The sequence below is a fragment of the Aythya marila genome (genome assembly GCF_965140915.1).
Source record: "Aythya marila genome assembly, chromosome: 1".
In the NCBI taxonomy this organism is placed as follows: domain Eukaryota; kingdom Metazoa; phylum Chordata; class Aves; order Anseriformes; family Anatidae; genus Aythya; species Aythya marila.
This window is the reverse complement of record NC_139042.1, coordinates 187,869,051-187,886,591: the sequence shown is the minus strand read 5'-3', so window position 1 is coordinate 187,886,591 and position 17,541 is coordinate 187,869,051. Positions and strand designations below refer to the sequence as shown.

General features: G+C 39.1%; 1 protein-coding gene across 4 annotated transcripts; it reads right to left on the bottom strand.

Annotated features, from left to right (window-relative positions):
- Positions 1-424: 424 nt before the first annotated feature.
- On the bottom strand, positions 425-17,485 carry ALG12 (ALG12 alpha-1,6-mannosyltransferase). Of its 4 annotated transcripts, XR_014317418.1 has the most exons (12): positions 17,047-17,164; positions 16,654-16,770; positions 13,011-13,200; positions 12,727-12,859; positions 12,034-12,207; positions 10,268-10,462; positions 8,898-9,001; positions 8,176-8,399; positions 7,280-7,449; positions 7,016-7,091; positions 2,403-2,736; positions 425-1,332 (listed from the first exon to the last, which is right to left on the bottom strand). XR_014317418.1 is itself a non-coding variant. In XM_082759395.1 (11 exons), exons 3-11 carry the CDS (start codon positions 13,173-13,175, stop codon positions 2,505-2,507), a joined length of 1,473 nt encoding a protein of 490 aa, XP_082615521.1. In that variant the 5' UTR covers positions 13,176-13,200; positions 16,654-16,770; positions 17,373-17,485; the 3' UTR covers positions 425-2,504. The 4 variants fall into 4 exon arrangements, 3 of the variants coding, with proteins under 3 accessions (XP_082615521.1, XP_082615522.1, XP_082615520.1); XM_082759395.1 differs by lacking the exon at positions 17,047-17,164 and adding an exon at positions 17,373-17,485 and having other exon boundaries at positions 425-2,736; XM_082759396.1 differs by lacking the exon at positions 17,047-17,164 and adding an exon at positions 17,271-17,352 and having other exon boundaries at positions 425-2,736.
- Between the last annotated feature and the right edge of the window lie 56 nt (positions 17,486-17,541).

Genomic DNA, 17,541 nt, shown 5'->3' with positions numbered 1-17,541 from the left:
TTGCTTCATTCCATTATGAAAAGCTGTAGCCTAAGCCAAGGCTATTTGTAATCAGTCAAGACAAAAGGAGTTTTATGAATGTTAATGACAAATTTATTATGTTGAAGTCCCTTTGTAAGTTCCTAGTAAGTTTTCAGACCATGTCTCTTTCCTGTACCACACCTGTAGTAACTCAAGGCTTCTTCCAACCCTAGCTCCTAAAAGCAAACTGGGTGCTTACGCAAGTTTGTAAAGGGAGTGGGAGATTTCCTTAATGTCCTCTTACAGCTGAGGGGGCTTAAACCCATGCTTTCTTCCATGAAAATATCCTGACATTAATGTATATTAAAAGAGAAAAACTCACTTGTGGAAGGTACTTGCTTTAAAGAAAGGCAACACAAGACATACAAGATGAGAGTATTATTTAAAAGAAAGGTGAGATTGGTTTTATTTTCTCTTCAAATGACTTTTTTATTGAAAGTGGCCTTTGGGGAAAAACTGCAGTGATCTTTGCTGCAGTTTGGCAGGTGCCCCTTTCTTATTCAGTGTGGGTTACAGTAACACTCCCAGCCTGTGTTGTAGGGGGCTATACTTACTGACTGTCATGTCAGCTACACAGCCCCTGGTGCTACAGTGTTGCATGGGTCATGATCTACAATCCCAGCCAGGTTTCAGATCGAAGAACTAAGCGCTTTCCAAGAACCACATATATAGCTCAAGATGTAACAGGACCTAAATAAACTTTAGAGACTGCCCAAAACTGCACTTCAGAATCTTTTCTGCCATTTACATATGCACTTTTATTTTCTTTTCTCTCTCCCCAGCATATAAAAGTTACATATATACACACACATTAAACAGGCCAAATTGAGCTCATAGCTTCTACCTTCAGCAGCACCAAGGCTGCAAGCAGTAGTACACACTGTTACCACCGCCAGATATTTGTCTACACCTTGGGCACGATAAATTTCGCTTCAGGTTCTCAAGTTACAGCTTACACTGTGGGGGAGTTATATAAAGTAAATGATTAGGCTTAACATACAAGGACTTACATCCTTACTCAAAAGTTTTCCTTCATAGTGTTCCAAGTTCTCAGCTATTTGCACATTTACTTCCTTCTGTATCATGTGAATTAGTTGATGTCCAAATTGGCTCTGAAGGAAGCTGAGTTTTCTTCCAAAGACAAGTCAAATAGATAATACTTCAATGATTGCAATTTCAAGAGGAGCCAGGGACTGGACTGACAAGTTCTGCAGGTCGCCTTTGCCAGATCTTGGTGTGAGGAAGCCTGCACAACAGCCACCCACAGTGGAGCAGGCTCCACCCCACCAGATCAGTTCCTTGATACATAATCTAGAGGATAAAAAGAAAACATGATCCTAAAAACTGAAACATAACGCAGGTAAATGTAGTTCCTGAATGAAATATGCTCAGAGTGGAAAAAAAAAAAGTTACTCAATAAGAATTTTTTACTCTTGAGTTCTCAGTCAGCAACAAATAGCTTTCTGCCCATTCTTACTTCACAAATAGTGATTTTTTACACTAGTGCAGTCCCTGTCATGTTACAAGTGGTTCTAACTGAAATGTTAAGTTTTCTTCCTTAGTTTACCCCTTAACTTCTTCCATTCTGCAGTCTAGGCAGACATCCCTAACAAAGACATCTAATAAAGAAGAGATTACAGAACATGCTATGTTACAGCATTTTAATTCCAAAAGGACTATTTAATAAAGAAACAAAACAACACCTATCATCTTCAAGTGTACTTGATTACATATTTTCATAGGTAAACTTTTGTACTGCAAATTAAGATACTGCAGTAGAGGGAAAATACTATTTAAAAAAAAAAAGTTTCCTGTGAAATCCAAGTTGTACTGCTTATTCATGAACTATTGGAATAAATATAACCAATGCTCAAGTCTGTTACAAGACAGTGCTTGCCAAGAGGTCCAACTGCTTTTTAGGTGAACCTTTCCCTTTAATTAGTTTGGTAGCCCACAGGGCACAATTAGGTATTGTGATGAAGCTACAATGAATATGGCTTTCCTATGCTGATAACATCATTCAAGTTTCACACAGGCAATCTGACAACTAAGGGGGTTACAATCCAGCAGATAAATCAAGTAATGCATCTGTGCACATGTAGATTACATATCAAATTATTGCCATAGCACAATCCTGTTCCATAATGTATCTTATATAGGACAATTAGGACATACCTGTGCTGCATTATGAAACAGACAGCTACCCAAACCAAGTAGACAAGTTTTAATTAATAGCACTAAACTTGGAGGTAGCTTCTCTTAAACACACCTAATAATATCTAACTTGGTATTTGAGTATATATGGACTAGGAATGCATTGTACTATTAATGTAAGAAAGAGGACGGAGCTAAATATCGATAAGTACAAAGATTTTCTGTACCTTTTCAGAGAAGCTGAATTGCAGTGCTGGAATGACAATTTTCTGTTGTCATACATTATTCAGTCATCAGCAAAGTTACATCAAAAGACTTAAAATTCACAGTCAGGATGATAAAGGAAGTTTTTCCAACAGTACTAATTTTGGCTTTAAGTTTAAAGTAAAAGGAGGTAGTGCAGTAAGGTTCAGCCCAATTTTACTGATGCCAGGTATATTTGCCAGTGGCCTGTGGGTTGTCTTGTAATGTGATATTTGAAGAGGGTTTGTTTCCATCAGTATGTGTGTGTAAGAAAACATCAGTTGGTCTCCTGGTTTAATATCTTCTCTTTTGTCATACCTGTAAGGAATACAGAAGGCTTGTTTACATTCATACAACTGCAACATTCTCAGTCACATCCCTTTTTAAAATCAATTAGTACTGGGAAAGAAAATGTTATTTTTGAAAAGCTTAGGGAACCAGTTGATCCAGGCAAGTCTTTCTACTGTTACTGTGGTCTACTTCAGGACTCCTAGAAAATTTCTCATCCAGTACTCTGAGTTTTGTGGAAAAAGCAGCAAAACCTAAGACTGCAGAAAACTCCGGACTTATTTCTAAGTTTTGTTCTACAAGAACTCACGTTTGAATGAGACTTTTTTTTTTTTTTTTCCCAAAAGAGTTATGAAACACTTCAGCAGAAACCTCTCTTCTGGTATAGAAACATTAAAGTAGGAGCCCCAGAAAAGAGCAGGGAAGAGGCTTCCCTATACACTGCAGGAAGAACAGCCTGGCAATTATAGTGTTAACCCAGCATTGTTATTTGTTCAATTTCCTGATCTACTAAGTGTTAGTCAGGTCACTTTGCGTCAGCTTTTATAAACCTGTTTGAGTACCTTAACATAGATGTTATTAAATATATACACACACACATATATATGTATTTTATAAAAGCCAACTACTGAGTTTGCAAACTAACATGTCCACTGAGACATTTATTGAAAGGGTTTATATTCAGTCTAGCTGTAGAAAGACTTTAAGTGATGAGAAACCAAGTGACTTAAGCATTTGGCGGGGATGTGAGTAATTCAGGTGTAATTTCAGTCACTGTCTGATCTAAGCTCAGAACTGAGCTGAAGTTTCTTTCTCACAGAGATGTATGAACCTAATTTTCTACATCTTGAGCTTACTGTCCCATGAAGACACTGCACTATTTCGCAACAGTTATTTATTCATTCACTGAAGATAGGAGAGGCGGGTAGAATTTATAGCCCAAAGGCTAGGATGCTCATACTGGACACTTCAGTCCTAATAGAGTCCTCAATCTAACATCGTCAAAACGGGAAAGAGTAAGTTAAATCAAGCCCACAACACTCCATAGACCATTGTTTCCTGTATTTCTGAAAGTGCGAGACCTGGGTTCAAATCTTTGGTCTATATTCCAAAAAGATATTCTATGCTAACAATGGGAAACAGTACAGATGATAGAGGTTAAGTTGCAGGTTACTTACCTTTAGTTTATGACATGACAGTCTCAGGTATCTAACTAACTATACAGAGCGTTCATATTCTGTAAGCCAAGTGAAGAGTGGTGTAGTTCACCCTTCCTGTTGCCCTTTTCTGCAAACTACTCTCCACCAGCTTTTGTAGCTCCTGTTCTTAGGTGCCTGACTCCTCCCACCCATTTCACAAGTAGCTTCTTCAAGTCTGTGGCTTTTGTTACTGCAGTGGACACCAGTAATGAAGTGGTGCAATCCCAACCCTAACCACTCTTAGATGCACCTAGGGATAAATCCTGGTTGCATCTTCTGCCATGTGTAACCTTTTTTTTTTTTTTTTTTTTTTTTTTTTTTATCTGGCTTCCCACTTGCCTGAATTCTCTATGAAAAACTGGAAACAATAACCTCACTATAATTTTACAGCATTCCCTGAGATAGCAAAGTCACTAACATTTAAGGTATTTAAAGCAACAAGCACTGTAGCGAACTGGAGGATTTGTGTGGATTATTAATGAAATGCAGAAGTAGACCTTGCACACCGAGTAGGTGCTTTCTTCTAAAAATCTTGCATACTCATTTAATCTGCTATTTCTAAAAAGGTTGTAATGCCAGTTAGGATAGTACGTGTGTTCAAGCTGGCAGAAAGAATAAAATACTTCATAGCAGCTTAACTAAGTACTAATTTTGCATTTTTTCATCAGCAAATAAAAGGCCTTTCATCTGGCTGCAAGCATTTCTGAATTTTATTATTTTTAAAATACTTTAAGCTTACATAGCATATTTATTCCTGGTTCAAAGAGACTGCACTAATTGAAGACAAGATTGTAACACCTGTTCTGTGTAAGAATCTGCACCAAGCTTCTTTCAGTCACCCTTTGAAGAAAAATAATGGATCCCTTGAATTTTTCTTGAGGCATATAGATCTAATCTAAGCACACCACTGAAAGCTTTTAACTTTTAAGACACTTCTATTTGTGGACTGTAGTTATCCTGATGAATCATCAGTCTTCATAGCCACTCCATCCATAAATCTGTCTATGAAGACGGTAGGTTAGTTTTCACCTATCTGAAAGACTGTCACATCCTTAGTTAACGAGAAAATGGACAGCTGGTGCCACTAACCCCTGCACTATTGTGCTGCCAGACAACATGGTAGTCCTGTGTATGATGCTCTGTTGAAGGTTTTGCCTGACCCTTTTTTGTGAAACTTTATGATAAATCAGCCCTCCCTTGAGGTCTTTTTATGATGGGGAAAAGATAAAACTGATACAAAGTACCCAATAGCTGCAAAGCTATGAACCATCCATCAGTGACGGGGATATTCATTTGCTTTTCAATCCCACTGCACTACAGCCTTGCAAGCAAAAAGTGAAGGAAAAAAGACAAAAACAAGACATCCAAACAAACAAAAACCCTCACCATCTGAAAAAGCCCATTGAAATTAAGCATTGATTTAGGAGCAAAGTTGCATTTATAGTCACATTTAAGAGTAGTACATGTCTAAATATATTCAAAACCAGAATGTAACATTTTAGCTATCATACATGCTCCATCACTTGTACTCTAATAATTTAATGTCTCTTCCTGACTGTTCACATATTAAAACCTTCTCTAGATTGAACATGTAAAAAAAATGAAATAAACACTGGATTGGTAAATATGACAAATTCAGCTTTTAGCTGTCAGTACCATCACAACATTCACAGAATCACAGAATCACAGAATTTTCTAGGTTGGAAGAGACCTCAAGGTCATCAAGTCCAACCTCTGACCTAACGCTAGCAGTCCCCACTAAACCATATCCCTAAGCTCTACATCTAAACGTCTTTTGAAGACTTCCAGGGATGGTGACTCCACCACTTCCCTGGGCAGCCTGTTCCAGTGCCTCACAACCCGTTCAGTGAAGAAGTTCTTCCTAACATCTAACCTAAAACTCCCCTGGCTCAACTTAAGCCCATTCCCCCTCATCCTGTCACCAGGCACGTGGGAGAACAGACCAACCCCCACCTCGCTACAGCCTCCCTTGAGGTACCTATAAAGAGCGATAAGGTCACCCCTGAGCCTCCTCTTCTGAGGCTGAACAAGCCCAGCTCCCTCAGCCGCTCCTCGTAGAGGAAAGCACAAGAAAGCACAACAATAAAGTAAGGCATAGCAAGCTAGATGATTCCTAGTTGTCCCAGAAGCACAGTTTTCCTTCAAGATACTTTTTATCTCAAAACATGCCAATAAATTAACTGTATTTCTTCATTTTATTCTGAACACCTTGGCTGGGAAGAAAACTCCACGTTCTGAATACATCTTAACAATAAACCAAAATCTGTTTGTACTGCTTTTGTTTTGTGCAAGTATAAAGTGAGGCTTCTCGTTTACATTTTAAATTAGAAACTCTGATTTCAGCTGATGAGGTAGGCCTAAGACCAGGAAGTTGTCCTTTTTGGTATACATCCTGAAAAGCAAACAATGCCATTCCACAAAAATCCCCTACTATTCATTTAATAATGATTCTGATTCTTAGTATGGCTTGTACATCACTGCTGCTCATGGTAACAAAGCACTCAACTGCTCTCCCTCAGAGCTAATGAACGTGACCAATAGTTCACATGACAGCAACTTCAGTACCATCTATTTGAAGGATGTTCCACATTAAAATAGACTTTTAATATTAACACATATATAAGCCTCACATTGCAACACATCACTTAAAAACAAATAAAATGAGATCTTCCCACAATTATATATACTGTTCTACAAAGAAAAATGTTCTTCTACTTTTGTTTTTTATAAAATCTAGTGAAATACCAAACATAGCTGTATTAAAGATATTCGGGGGTTTAGTAAGGTACTTTTTTTTTTTTTAAAACACTATTCTGATATCTTTAAAGATTCTATGATATTCAGGCAAAAAATAACCAATACAATTCAAAAACATTGCAGTGATCAATTCCTCAAGTGGCAGCACTGCATATTTCCAAATTCTTTAAAAATCTCTAAAGATTCACATTGTTCTTGACCTGGCTGAATAAATATGCTGTACCAAAAAACTAATTTGTGATGCTTGCCCTGTGTATATTAAAAAAAATAAAAGAAAAAAGGAAAAAAGCAGATGCTAATCTTCAGTTCAAAATACCATGTTCATAACATACCTCCAATCTGAATTGATTTCTAGAAACCGAGAGACTCCTGTTTGTGCTGCAGCCACATCAATATGAACGGAGACCTCTACATAAACAAAAAAAAACATTTTAAAATTATTGTAAGAACACTCAGATTATTAAATAAACAGAGTAGGAACAGAAAATATACACAAAAACAGTACAAAGAAGCAATGTCCAATACATATAAAGATATACTATCACTAAAGTTACATTTGAAATTAGGTGAACATACCTCAGAACGGCTTTACATACCTGCTGTTGAAGGTACCAACTCATGAAGCTTCTGGATTGCTACTCCTCCGGGATAATTGAAATGTGAAACATATAACGATGTCCCTGAATAGGCAGCATTAACTACAAGATGCATTATAACAAAAAAAGATCCAAGTTTATACAGCCAGGACTTCCGATAGTTATTCAGGCTGTTGAGAGGGGAAAAAAAATAAATAAGACTTACTTTTGTTTCATAATGGTCATTGATTATTGTTATAAAACTTTTATGAAAACCCCACTGCTAGGTAATAAAGATCAGTACAAAATTTATTACAATTGTGTATAAGGAATGCATTTATTATTAATTGCTACAAGACTAGCTTCTAGTGACAAACACATTTCAATATTCTCATTAATAAAGCTATTGAAAGCTTATCAGTAAAACTAAGTATTTCTGTGTTTTTAACTTCTAGCTATGAATGTATTCTCCTCCAAATAAGTTCAGAGTTCAACTTAAATTTGTATACTCAATATACCCAAGTTTAACTATTTAATACAAACTCCGTATTTCATAAGCTCCACTAATTAAACTACCTTCTGAGGAAAGTTATGTTAACAGCATACTAGTACCCTGGAGCGTCTTTTTCTCTGGTGAATAAAATAAACTGAATTGCAATAGCATGATAGAAAAACCAGAACTCTGCTCTTGACTCTGCCATAGACTTGCCAAATTATCCTTCCAAATCCTATCGGTTTTCTTTCTTAGTTTCCCTCACTAGTAGCATGGGTACGATGATGCAGACCTCTTTTCTAGAGCATCTCTAGATCTTAAGATAACCCAGACTCCAAGATAGAAAGACATGCATAAAAGTAGTAGTAACAACTTTACTTCTTTTTTACATTTTCAGAAAGAAAAAAAGTAATTTTAAACTTACATTCGTGAGCATACTTTAGCAGCCACTATGTTGAAGACCGGGAAAGTATACATGATAAAACGCAACTCTTTGTGTGGGAGAAATGAATACAAGAAAATAAAGCCCAGTGCTGGCAAAAGTAATATCCGAGTTCTCTTTTCTGCTGCACCTAAAGGTACAAATATAACGCTGCATCCCAACGCACGAGGCAGGGCTGAATAGAAATACCACAAGAAGGGGGAAGTCTTCAAGGTGAAAAGGAGAGTTAAGGATGCTCTCACTAGCAAGTAAAGTACCTATTCTTTACAGTAGCATACATAAATTTTGCAAATATGCAGTAGATTTTTTCTGTATCTTACAAATACCCTTTTTTGTATAACACAAATCACTTGGGATATGGTTTACCCCCTTACTCTTTAAGAAATAAAAGCAGTTGCCTAGTTACTTGCCTATTGTCCAGTGGAGGTATATCAAACAATGCTAATAATAAGGAAATATAGAAAAATTATGGGGAAGAAACCTGGATTTATACTGGTAGAACACGAAGAAGCAAAAAGAAAAAGTAAACAGAATAAAGTTTAAATTTAAGGAAAGGTCTAAGAAATGGACATTGCCTCATACACTTCAAATAAATTCAACTTTTCATTAAGTATTTTGTCAACACCAAAACTGAGTCTCAGGAATAGGTTTTTGCTTTAACTGACAGTGTTAAAGATCTTTCCCCTCAATGTTTCAAAGGATACTCCCCAGTTGGAACTTTTGTTTAAAACTGTATTATACCAGAGCACTTTCCCTTCAGGCCACACAAGTTGTCTCCAGAACAGAGAATCCACAGCCACTGTTAGCCCTGAAAGAATTAAATACAAATCTGGGTGAATTAAAAAACAGAAAACCAAACAAGCACATCCACAGTGCACACTGACTGACAAGAATAACACAAACTGGAACATGTACTGTAAGCCTCACCCAAAGCCACAGAGTAGGTTGAATCTGTCAGTCTTGTAATGGAAATGCAGGAGAGGGAGGCACTTCTTAATGCAAGTCTTAATAGAAGCATGTCAGATAGGAATCTGATTTGAGATTTTCCCCCACTCCAACCCCAGGTGTGAAATACAATGGTTTAATTAAAGTTCGTTTTAAAAAGAATGTTAGAGCATTAAGTATAATGAATGGTAAGAAATACGTTTTAACTTAAATGATACTAAGTGGATTTTTATTGTAAAGCTGATAAGTTAAGAATTCTGTTACTATTTATTAGGTGGGAGGGAAGAATGATAAGGGATTAAAGGCAGACAAAGAGCAGCAAATCCATCAGTCCCATCTCCTCCACTCAGCTCTGTGAGAATTGCTCTGGTATTTGCAAGCTTTGCCAAGGTGAGATTGGGAGTACTAGTCAAAATTCCCATTGGGCTTCTTACACTATGAGGTACCTCCAAACGCACATGCAATGATCATTCATTGTTTCTACTGTCCACACTGTGCAAAGCACAGCACACTACCAGAGTTCATCATCAGCCATCTGATGACAGCATTTTTATTAAGTAGGCTGGCAGAAAAGCTTACTTATGCGCACAACCTTTCTGGGAAAATTTCTCAAATTATTGCAGATAATCACACAAGCTGTTCAAATTAATGTAATAAAGAAACAGCAAAACAAAAGAGAATTTTCTGAAACCTCAAGCACCCACAAAGCTGAACTGTGACTCTCCCCACAACCCTTTTGCTCAGCATCTATGTCTGTCACACTTCTACTTTATCCAGGTTTCAGTTTGTCATCACAGCAATAGATACTACAGCTGATGATGCACCTGTGACTAAAGACAGGTACTAATTATACTGAACTAAACATGCACATCCAAGCCAGGACTTTAGATACTGTAAGCATCTAAAGGCAGAGGTCACAGAATCTTTCTACAGCTCTGTGCACAATTAGTTCCTCACTCACAAACATTCTAAGAAATAATTATGTTTGTTGTGTTACTAGCAAATGGGATCACACACAAAAAAAAACAAAGCCACAAGGGCCAGGTCACCAGAGAAGACAGGCAAATCTCCAGAATTCCGCTAAATTTAGTATGTGGCTTTTTTTTTTTTCCCTTAAGCAAATACTTACCCAAACAAAAAATTCCAGCAGGAACAGCATGGGAAAGCACCTTCAAAATGGAGACTCTTTTAGTTAATAATGTTACCAGAAGCATGAGGCCTAAGAATATGGCGAGCTCTGATCTGAAGATTATAATTGCCAAAGCTGAGAACCAAACAAACTGCCTCTGCTTCTGCTGTATCCAATATGTCAATGCCAGCAGCACTGTAAAAATAAAACAAACCTGTCTGAATTATTTGTTTCCTACAAGGTAACGCTTTTATTAATACAGGCACCTTGTTACTCAAACTTCCCACCCCTTGCCACCTTGGTCTTCCTATTATTTCTGGTCCAGACATTCTCCCTCATCAGAGAAACTAATAAAAGAAATATGTTTTAGAAAAAACAAGCAACATACTATAGCTGGTGATTAAGTAATCAGGAAAAGCATAACCAGTGAAGGAACATCTGGCAACTCTTTCTAAACAGTACATTTAATAGCTTTTGATCCCCATCTCCTTCAAACTTAAGGGAGTACTAAAAGCCTTTCAAACTAAGGCTCATAATTATTATTGCTCAATATCTGCTGAAGAGTTAGGTTTCTCTCCCCAGGGAAGTGGTCATGGCACCGAGCCTGCTGAAGTTCAAGAATCATTTGGACAATGCTCTCAGACACATGGTCTGTTTTTTTTTGGGTGGTCCTTTAGGGGACCCAGGAGTTGGACTCAATGATCCTTGTGGGTCCCTTCCAACTCGGCTATTCTATGATTCTTCTCTTGGATAAGCATATCCTCTATTAATGAGAACTGGAACCCACTTCAAATATGAAAATGAGACTACCAATGATCACTGAGGAAGAAGGAACTCTAAATCCATTTGCATGGTTAGCCAGAGATGCACTCTATCTCCACAGATGAAGTTACCTCTACGTTTTTACAGTTCAAATCACACGATAACACTGACTATACTGTAAAGCAGTCATGAACCCTAAGCAAAATACAAGAGAACAATACCAGTTGATTACTTGTGAAACAGTTAACAGTACAGACACATAAATGAACTTGTATTTTCTAATATCTACAAAAAGGATCTGGAAAGTTTGCTACTATACAATGTTTATTTGACAATTCAATCATTCTTTGTACTGTTTTCAGTTCAGCTCTACACAGGTTCTTATACCAACCTCATGATTTTATTAGCTGAACAGCTTCCACTGAAGCATTAAGTGACTAAGCTAATATCTGTCATACGCAGTTAATTTTTCCTCTTGTCATCTCTGGGAAAAAACTTGTATGTGTAAGGGTAGGGTTTTGATCTTGATTTTTTTTTTTTCCTGTCTCTTTAAGTGTACAAACTGCTACATTTAACTCCAGAAGAGGAAGGTGGAGAGTTTGCTGTGGGAGTCTGTTACAGAGTCTCACGAGAAAGCTGTTTCCTGTGTAGATTAAGTTCACAGATTTTCTTTCTCTCTTTTTTTTTTTTTTTTTTAACTGCAGGTGTACCTACTGCCTTTTCAATGCCTCTGTTTTATGCAGAGATGTGTACTCAAGACTGTCTGACAAACTCCATGTATATTCAGATTCAATACAACTAGATTCAACAGTCATTGTAAGCATGCACAGTAAAAAAGAAAAAAGCCACACTTGCTTAAGTTTTCTCACCTCATTATCACACCATATAACCAAGTATATATATATATAAATTTGGTCTAACCATACTTTTTTCTATATTTTAACTATCCACACCAGGTTTTTTTTTTTTTTATATTTTAAAATTATTTCTATGCAAATACTTACCAAAAGGAAGTGCAAACACATTAGGAAGGGTTCGTGTACAGTAAAACATCAAATGAAACTGAGTAACAGTTATGAGACAAAAGACGGTTGATGTAGTTGCTCCAAACTGCTTTCTAACTTCTTTTTGCAACTTCCATAACGTGTAAATCACACTGAGCCCCAAGCTTCCTCGGACTATTAGAAGAATAAAAGTGGTAAAATATGAGTGATATCAGATTGATCTCTCATGGACAAACATGTACTTAATAGGAAGTTATTAAGAATAATACTCTTATATCTCACAATATAAGCCACTCTAAAGAAGAAGAAGAAAAACACCTACCCGCATTAATTTATTTAGTTTAACCCACTTTTAACTTGCCTGATACTTTTCCACAGAGGTCAATGCTTCTATGCCCAAGTCAAACAATATTTTCTGAAGTCTTCATGCAAGTATACATGAGAATGTATTCTCTGAAGACATTTGCTTCTTCTACACTGTTAGACATCTGTTAGCAAAAAACTTTCTCTGTGCTGCTAATTAGTCCAAAAAACAGAGGTGAAATTTGGCTCTAAGTAACTATAGTTTGCAAAATCCCTCATTACAAAAAAGAGTTTTAATCACTGATCCAAACACTGACCGTTACAACAACGTTAAACATTAAAACAAGTTTGAATATATGTACGTTTACTACTGGACTGAAGTTCTCATACCTATCAGCTGGGAGTAAAACTTGGACATTTTAAACAGAGAGAGTACGTATATTGCAGGGCTGGAAAGAGCAGCGATAAAAATTGGTCCAAGGAACGTTCTTGGGACAACTCCAGGAAATTCATGATGGTCATACTGCAAAAGGGAAAACATAAGTAAGATAGCCAAACCAGAAAGAAAGGAAAATCAGGATAAATCATATTCATGTTGCATTTATCCTACTCATACAGAAGGATGTTGCAGGCTTTAACAGCATCCACAGAAGAACACTTTTTTTTCAACTCACCTTATCCAAGTCCAGCTGGTGGTACACAACATCGTGGATGGCCTGTAGGTTAAAGCTTTCCTCCACTTTTGTGAATGGACAGACAGTTAAATGAACGAAGGCCACAACAATCATCATCAGCAGCAGTGGGAATGACCTTCCACTAGAACTCCTCTTCTGAGCCATCCTGGGACTGAAACTTGCATATATTCTATTATTGTTAAAGATTAAAAGACCATACATTAATAAAACATCATGAAGCAAGCAAACTAACAAATGAGATTGATAAGCTTGGTTCATACAGGAAGAAAAAGTACTACAGTACTATACAAGTCTAAACAAAGAATCATTTGAATCACGTATCACAATTTCTGTATGCATTCAATGAATAACATAGATAGTAAAGACATATTCAGGCTGCGTTTCAGGATTTGTGCCGTCTTCTGCAAGTGCAAAGACTTAATTTTCAATCTACAAGACATCAGACAACACAGACCCTATTTAAGGAGACATTTCCCTTTGTGCCCCATACTGCCACCACTGCCAAGAGCACCATCTCAATTATGTCTGTGTTTTGTGGGAGAGACTGCTGTGTAATTTACTCTCACTTTAATCTCACACTGGAATTACACACGATCTTTAGAACATACTATCTCTCTTGTCTGGGACTCTGAAGTTCGTGGGAGAAGAGGCTTGAGAATGATTAATTGTTCAGAACAGAGTACTTTGAACTTTTGAGTTTGCTAGCTTGCCAGTGGCTAGGTCTAGAATCGGCAAGAAAAGGATGAATCCCCCTTGGCACCCACACCATGACTGGGTCAGCATCATCCGAACCCAGACCTTTACACTCCTACTTGGAAATAAAGGCCATCTGTCCCCTGTGCTTTGTTTCATGACTCTATGGTGACCCATACTTATGGTATTAACTGTGATGTATTTTAGGCAACATCGAGGGCACATGAAGCACAGGTATTTTAATGATTATGCAGCTCATCTTTACTAGTTTCAGTTTACAGAACAGTAAAAAGAAGAAAAAGTTCTGTTGCATGTCCATTTTGAGCAAAAACATAGCAGTCTACTTCCTATTAATTTAAGCTTCCCACTTTTCTGAGTTTACAGTTTACTAAGAGATGAGATTTTGTTTGTTACTTGTTTCTCTGCAAACAGAAGAAGAATAAACTTTTAACCTAACATCTTTAAGGTACAATTGGAATTTTGGTTAGAGATGTTTTCTTCTGTGTTTTGGTAGACCAAACAGATGTAAGATAGCTGGCAAATTTATTAAGATTACTTAGCAACTGCCTCCTAGAGTTACCTTTGATACATCCAATTGATACGTCCTGCTCATTAGTAAAAATAAACAGATAAAGCAACCTAAACATTCCTTTTTTTCCACAGCTAACACCAGTTAATCCTGAGATTTATGTAATCCCTGTAAATTGTATGTATCTACATATTAAACTATACATACACACACGCATTCCTACATTTATCATGTAATAATTTTCTACTTCTTGTAATTCCTACTGCTATGAAGCTCTAATCCCAGGCACAAAGACAGAGTTCTGTGGTAAGTCTTATATTTTTTGGATTGATTTGCGATATTAGGAGCCTAAGTAAACACAACATCCCAGGAAGTAGAACGTCTTTTTATCCTGTGCCTAGTATTTTAAAACATAAACAACAGGAAAAAAAATACAGGGATGGATAAAATTAAGTTATGCTAAGGCAGAATCATTTTTCCACAGCAGCAGTAAAAGAAATATTGGACTACCACCAGCAGCACTTAGAGAAGTGCTTGGTAGGAATTAAGCCTCTGTGCAGTGCATCTCGTGCGCATTCTTGCCTCTGGAAAGCTCTCTTGTTGAATTCTTCCATTAGGTACAGAGACATCTCACATTTCTGGCCAAATCCACCCAAGAGAAAAACGGACACTGAAGGATCAGTCTAGCTCAGGCTATACAGCAAAACAGGCATTTGAACAACTTGACTTTCATGTGAAGCAGATGTAGCACAGCAGCAGGTTGGGTTTTCCTCAATGACAATTCTCAGCTTAACATTTCAGATATTTTGGGTTATTTTACAAGGATTTTTGGGGTCCTAGGTGTCAAACAGCTTTATGTTTTCATTCTTAATTACGTCATCTGCCTAAGAAAAAAGTTACTAGTATAGACTGCTACTGCTATCTTTAACTGATCAGCACATAACCCCTTACTTCTAAATTGCAGTGAAGCTGCATATCCCAAACACAGCTTATCACAACACTCCCCCCGAATCTTGTTGACTCCGGTCCTAGCATACGCCTGAAGTAAGCAAGCTTGCCAGTATACTCTTAGATTTTCAAGATAACTGTATGCATTATACATACTAAATTCCCTGAAGGGAAACACACTAGAAGATTAAAAAACAGAGCATGAAGACAACACCTAGGTTTCTGAGATAAAGTCTAACAAATTTAATGATCATGTCAAGTCTCAAGATAACCAGCTCTGTCAAAAACTGATGTTGGCAAAGCTTAAGATTCAAGTGGAATTTATCAGACAAGTAGACGCCGAATTTGATGTTTAGAATAAATTTGCTACATAAACACAAAATGCATGCAGTTTACAGCTTTTATTTTTAAAATGTCAAAAAGCACAAAAACATAATTTCACTTAATAAAGAATTTTAAATAATGATGGATAGAGGAATATAGTAAGCAAATACAAATATTTTCACGTCATTAACATTCTGACAACTTTTGAAGAATCTTAATCAGAGCTACACAACACAGCAGTACTTATACCTTCCCCCCCCACACCTCGCAAAGGTCTGCCTCAAGATTGAATCTTGAAAGGCTGAGATTTTCAATGTGGGGAATTCACCCCTTCCTGGAATTAAGTTGGTTGTCAATATTTTTTTTTCCTCACAAAAAAGCCTAGAACATTTTTTCCCCAAGCAGACTTTTTCAATACTTTTTCTGCAGAAGTGTCATTAGTTCCAAGAATGGACTTCTCATGAACAATCTATTATATTTGGCTCACTTATGTGTTTTGGACACGCTTTGGGATAATTATGTTAAGAGCTTGGCAGCCAACCCGAATGCTGAACTTATTTGCAGAGACTGCATTTCACCCCCTCACATGCTCTGTCTGGGAGCATCCAGGCAGAACCACCAAGAGCATCCCAACACGAGGTCCTCCCCTTTTGGCTTGTGTAGAATGTACACAGTATTATCAATAATTTTTATGTTATTGCCATGCTTTCATAGCTGTTTCAACTTTGCTTTAAAGCTGACCTCCAAAAGAGGTCAGATTTGAGCCTTGTAGTTGCTGGGATCGCTTTTTCTTCTTTTATAAAAAGGAAGATGACAGTTGCTATTTTATATACGTATCTTCATGAGTCTGGGGACTTAGTAAAAGGAAGAAAAAGCAACGGAGATGAAAAATTTCAGCCAAGAAACAAAGACTGTGACAGTACTAGCTACGAAGGCACTACGCAGTCATGTAGAAGATGTTAACTCTTGGGACTGAGGAAGTGACACAGAATGCTACAAATTCCAAAACCAACCAGCAAAAACCAACCCACCACCCTCCCCCACACCCGCCCGGCCGCTAGGTGACCACCGAGGCCATCCACACAGCCTGCGACCCCCCTCTAGCGGCGGCGGCGGGCACCAGCCTACCTCTGTGTCAGCCGGGGGGGAGCAGCGTGCGGAGCCGGGCCACCTGCAGCCGCCCCGCTCTCTCCTCTTTCCTTCAGCTGTCAGTGACCGAGGTGCAGCGACGTCGCGGCTACTGAGCTGTGAACAGAAGAAACCCTTAATTAAGGGCGCTGCGTGTCACATATGACAGCCCTCATTAGCAATTAACACCTTCGTTCTGTCCTGGAGGCCCTCTGCCTTGCTTAGCAGTCGCACAGCGGACACCTGCAGCCGGTCTGTGCACCCCGCGCGTTAATCGCGAAGCTGAGACCGCAGCCCCCGCGCCCCCAGGCCTCTCTCCGCGGCTTCACCTCCCCCCCCCGCGCCCCGCACAGCCGGGGAACGCCTCGGGGGCCGCCCCCCACCCTGGCCCACCTCAGGGACTCGCTTGCAGGAGCCCGCTCTGAGCCCAGGGCGGGGCGGGGCCGGCCGCTGCCTCTCCTCCCCCCGGTCGCCCCCCCGTGTCCTGGCCCCGGCCCTCGCTCACTGCCGCCGCCTCACAGCGGGCGCCGCCGGAACGGGGATGAGGGACGCCGCGCCCACGTGACCCGCCCCCCCGGCGGCCATGTTAGGTGAGGGCACAGCACGTTCCACCCCACCTCCCAGCCACACACGCATCCCCTCTATTCTGAAGCAGCCGCCGCGGAGAAATGGCGGCCAGCTCTGAAGCCGGCGCGGGGAGCGCGGCTGCCCTCACCCACCATGGCGACGCGGCGCTCAGCCGCTGGGCACCACCCCGCCACCCCCGGCTCCCAGCGCACGCGGGGGACTCCGATTGGCCCGCAGCGTGGCGGGCGCCGGTTGGACCACGTCCCTCCTCTCCGCTTGCCTCCGCCAATGGGCGCCGGCGGGCCGAGCGTGCGGGCGGCT